This window comes from Cupressus sempervirens, chromosome 7 (genome assembly GCF_028749045.1).
Source record: "Cupressus sempervirens isolate cs-2001-9-10 chromosome 7, ASM2874904v1, whole genome shotgun sequence".
NCBI classification, from domain to species: domain Eukaryota; kingdom Viridiplantae; phylum Streptophyta; class Pinopsida; order Cupressales; family Cupressaceae; genus Cupressus; species Cupressus sempervirens.
The window spans coordinates 322344854-322347662 of NC_143124.1; the positions used below are offsets into that span (position 1 = coordinate 322344854).

At 35.1% G+C, this 2809-nt stretch overlaps 1 protein-coding gene across 1 annotated transcript; it reads right to left on the reverse strand.

The window, feature by feature from the left end:
• Nucleotides 1–721: 721 nt before the first annotated feature.
• On the reverse strand, nucleotides 722–2259 carry LOC149546710 (AA13 family lytic polysaccharide monooxygenase NCU08746-like). Its single transcript, XM_089791316.1, has 3 exons — nucleotides 2167–2259; nucleotides 1214–1369; nucleotides 722–1132 (listed from the first exon to the last, which is right to left on the reverse strand). The coding sequence occupies exons 1-3, from the start codon at nucleotides 2242–2244 to the stop codon at nucleotides 896–898; spliced, it is 471 nt and encodes a 156-aa protein (XP_089647442.1). The 5' UTR covers nucleotides 2245–2259; the 3' UTR covers nucleotides 722–895.
• Nucleotides 2260–2809: the final 550 nt, after the last annotated feature.

A 2809-nucleotide genomic window follows, 5' to 3' on the forward strand; every position in this document is an offset into this window, starting at 1 on the left:
AAATATGATTGGTAGAAAAGGTGGATCTTTCAAGTTGTAGAATACTGATTACATATATTTTTGATAGTTCACTTATCTCAAATTTAGACGTAAAATAATATATTTTCTATATTAATTCTAGATTTGAATTTTGTCCTTAATAATTTATTATTTAAATATATTATATTTAGTGAAGGAATTTTGATCTTTTGAATATCTTTCAGACTTCTAGCCTATTATGACACCACCTCTCTGAATGTACAACTCTGAAAAGAAGACGAGGTGTTCTCCTTTGCATTGCATCCCCTTTTGTATTGTGAAGGACTATTAGTAAAACCAAAAAAAACAACAAGATAGAAACTAACTTGATGAAAAGTATAATAGACCCGAACATGAACACAAATGGAAAACCCATGAAAAATCAAGGTCACCTCGCTGTGCCAACTTCCACTGAACAGACAACCAAATTTGTGCGAAGGAATGGGAAGCGTAGAGGAAATAATGATCACTTATGAGCTATCGATACTCCCAAGGAACATAAAATTAAAAAATCCCTTCAACCCTAATTATTTGGATGGGTAGGTCTTTGAGCAAGAAGAATATTCTCTTCAAATCTATAGTTCTTCCTACGTTAGGTTCTCTTAACGCCCCGAAAAACCCTAGAAACAAATTTCAAATCAGTCAAACCACTAAGGCCTTCCTCCGATTCCCAATTTCTATTAATGAAAGTAGTCATTACACGGAGATGCAATTTCTTACGAATTTATTTAAGACATAGAAACACTAACACAGCACATAGTAATATATTGTCTCTCATACGACAGATAATACATAGATACGCAGCGCAACACTTATTGTATGAACAAAGGGAAAGAAAGATTATTAGTCGATGCACTCCTTCATTACATTTAAATTATCACACAGCCTGGTGAAGAGGGCCCAAGATCGTCCCTGTAACAGAGCAAGCAGTGGTGGAATGACAATCATAACCGCAAGACACCTTCCAAAACACTGTTTCCACATAATTGGAATCAGCATAATCTACAGGAACGCTTAGTGGGCGGTTACTATCTGGCGCCCAGCACACATTGTTCCCACTGTCAGAGCTCACCACCATTGGTTTGTACTCGTATGGTACTCCCTTTGTCAATGTCTTTTTACAAAACAAACAAATAATCACTCATGATTAAAATCAATACATTCATGATTAAAACGAGAGAGAGAGAAAGTTTACCACAGAAGTGGCCCAGGCATCGCCAGGAGTCCATGTCATGTTGCTCACATCAGTAGGCTCCCAGTTACCCAGGACGGTAGTGTTTCCAACGATCTTAAACACTTCTCCATATTCAGCATGTTGAACCATTACAAACGTTACGATCACATCTTCTCCCTGCCAATACGAAAAAATTAGGATTCAAACATAGTATCCCAGAAAAACAGAATTGATTATATGATAGTGTTTTTTTAAAGACATGAAACGTTTAGTTCACGCTAAAGTCAAGGAAAACAAAATTGGATAATTTATTTATGAAATTAGGAGTAGAGTGATATTTCTATAAAAGAGAATTGAGGGAACTAGCAGATCAAGTTGACTAAAAAGATAGTAAATGTGAAGTTCAGCATAGTTTAGATAGTTATCCTATGATGAAAGAAAGAATTTCTTCTATAGTCCGATCCACGTAGACCTATACGAGTGGGGATATGTAGGCATCATGGTCTTCATAGCCAGAGGAGCCTATAGAATGGTAGGCTTATAGGGGCCATAAAATGGCTAGGGGGCTAGGGCCCATAAAATTATAGGCCCTTAAAATATAGGGTATGCCCTTCCCTTAAAATATAGAGGCATGGCTGTCAGAATTCAATAAAACTCTTTCAGAATTCAATAAAACTCATTCAGTTATGTTTCATGAGGAAAACTTCACAAGTATCTCTTTCTAATTAAAATGAATATTACTAATAATTCTCATCAACTAGACACCTATTTATTTCTCTTCATTTATACATTCTCATGATCCATCCATGAGCATGAGCGTGATTTTATATATCCATGAGAAAACCAAATTTATAAGATCTTTGAAAAAATTGAGAAACTAATACAATTAAAAGATAAATTTGAATTACCTTACGAAAAATTTGATAAACTATTACAGAAATAGTATAATTGTAGAAAAGAGAAAATTAGTATACCGAACCAGGGGCTACAAAAAGGCTGAGCAGACCCACACACAGGAGCAGCGGGGCAAGGTTTTTCATCTGTATAGCCATGATTTTTTCTTGTTCAGAATATGAGAAGGGAAGGACCTTCATATAGAGGGATTCAGATGGCTACCAGACTGAATGCACGTCATTGAAAATGACGTCTGACTTACCAATTTGTTAAAGGGCAGTAACATTTGTGGTCCTTAATGTGCCAGTTGTGCGTTCATACGTACTCGAATGACGATGGGTATCTTTGAAATTGTTAGACTAGATAATGAGGGGACTGACATTTAGTGCATTTAATGGGGGAGGAATGCAGTAAGTTGAAGACAGCTATACTATGTACTAAGAGTGATGATAATAACGTGGAAAATGAAGCCGCATTACACACAAGTGACCTCTATCTATTTATATATATGTATACTCTTTATCAGAATCGCAATCACTGGTTATAAAATATGAAAACAAGTCACTGAGGCATATTATTAATGACACATTATAATAAAAATATATATGTTCCTCATAAATAAATATTAGATTTCAGTTTCAATCTTCTTTTAAGAAAAAGCAAGAAGGAATACTTTATTGTCAGTAATAGAAATGATCTGTAGCGCCTCTTCCTATCTTCTTA

Coding starts and splice junctions, on each gene's coding strand:
- LOC149546710 (XM_089791316.1), bottom strand. CDS start 2,244: ATGGCTATACAGATGAAAAACCTTGCCCCGCTGCTCCTGTGTGTGGGT. Junction 1,370..2,166: donor TTTTTGTAGCCCCTGGTTCG/GTATACTAATTT, acceptor TCGTATTGGCAG/GGAGAAGATGTGATCGTAAC. Junction 1,133..1,213: donor ATGCCTGGGCCACTTCTGTG/GTAAACTTTCTC, acceptor TTTTGTAAAAAG/ACATTGACAAAGGGAGTACC.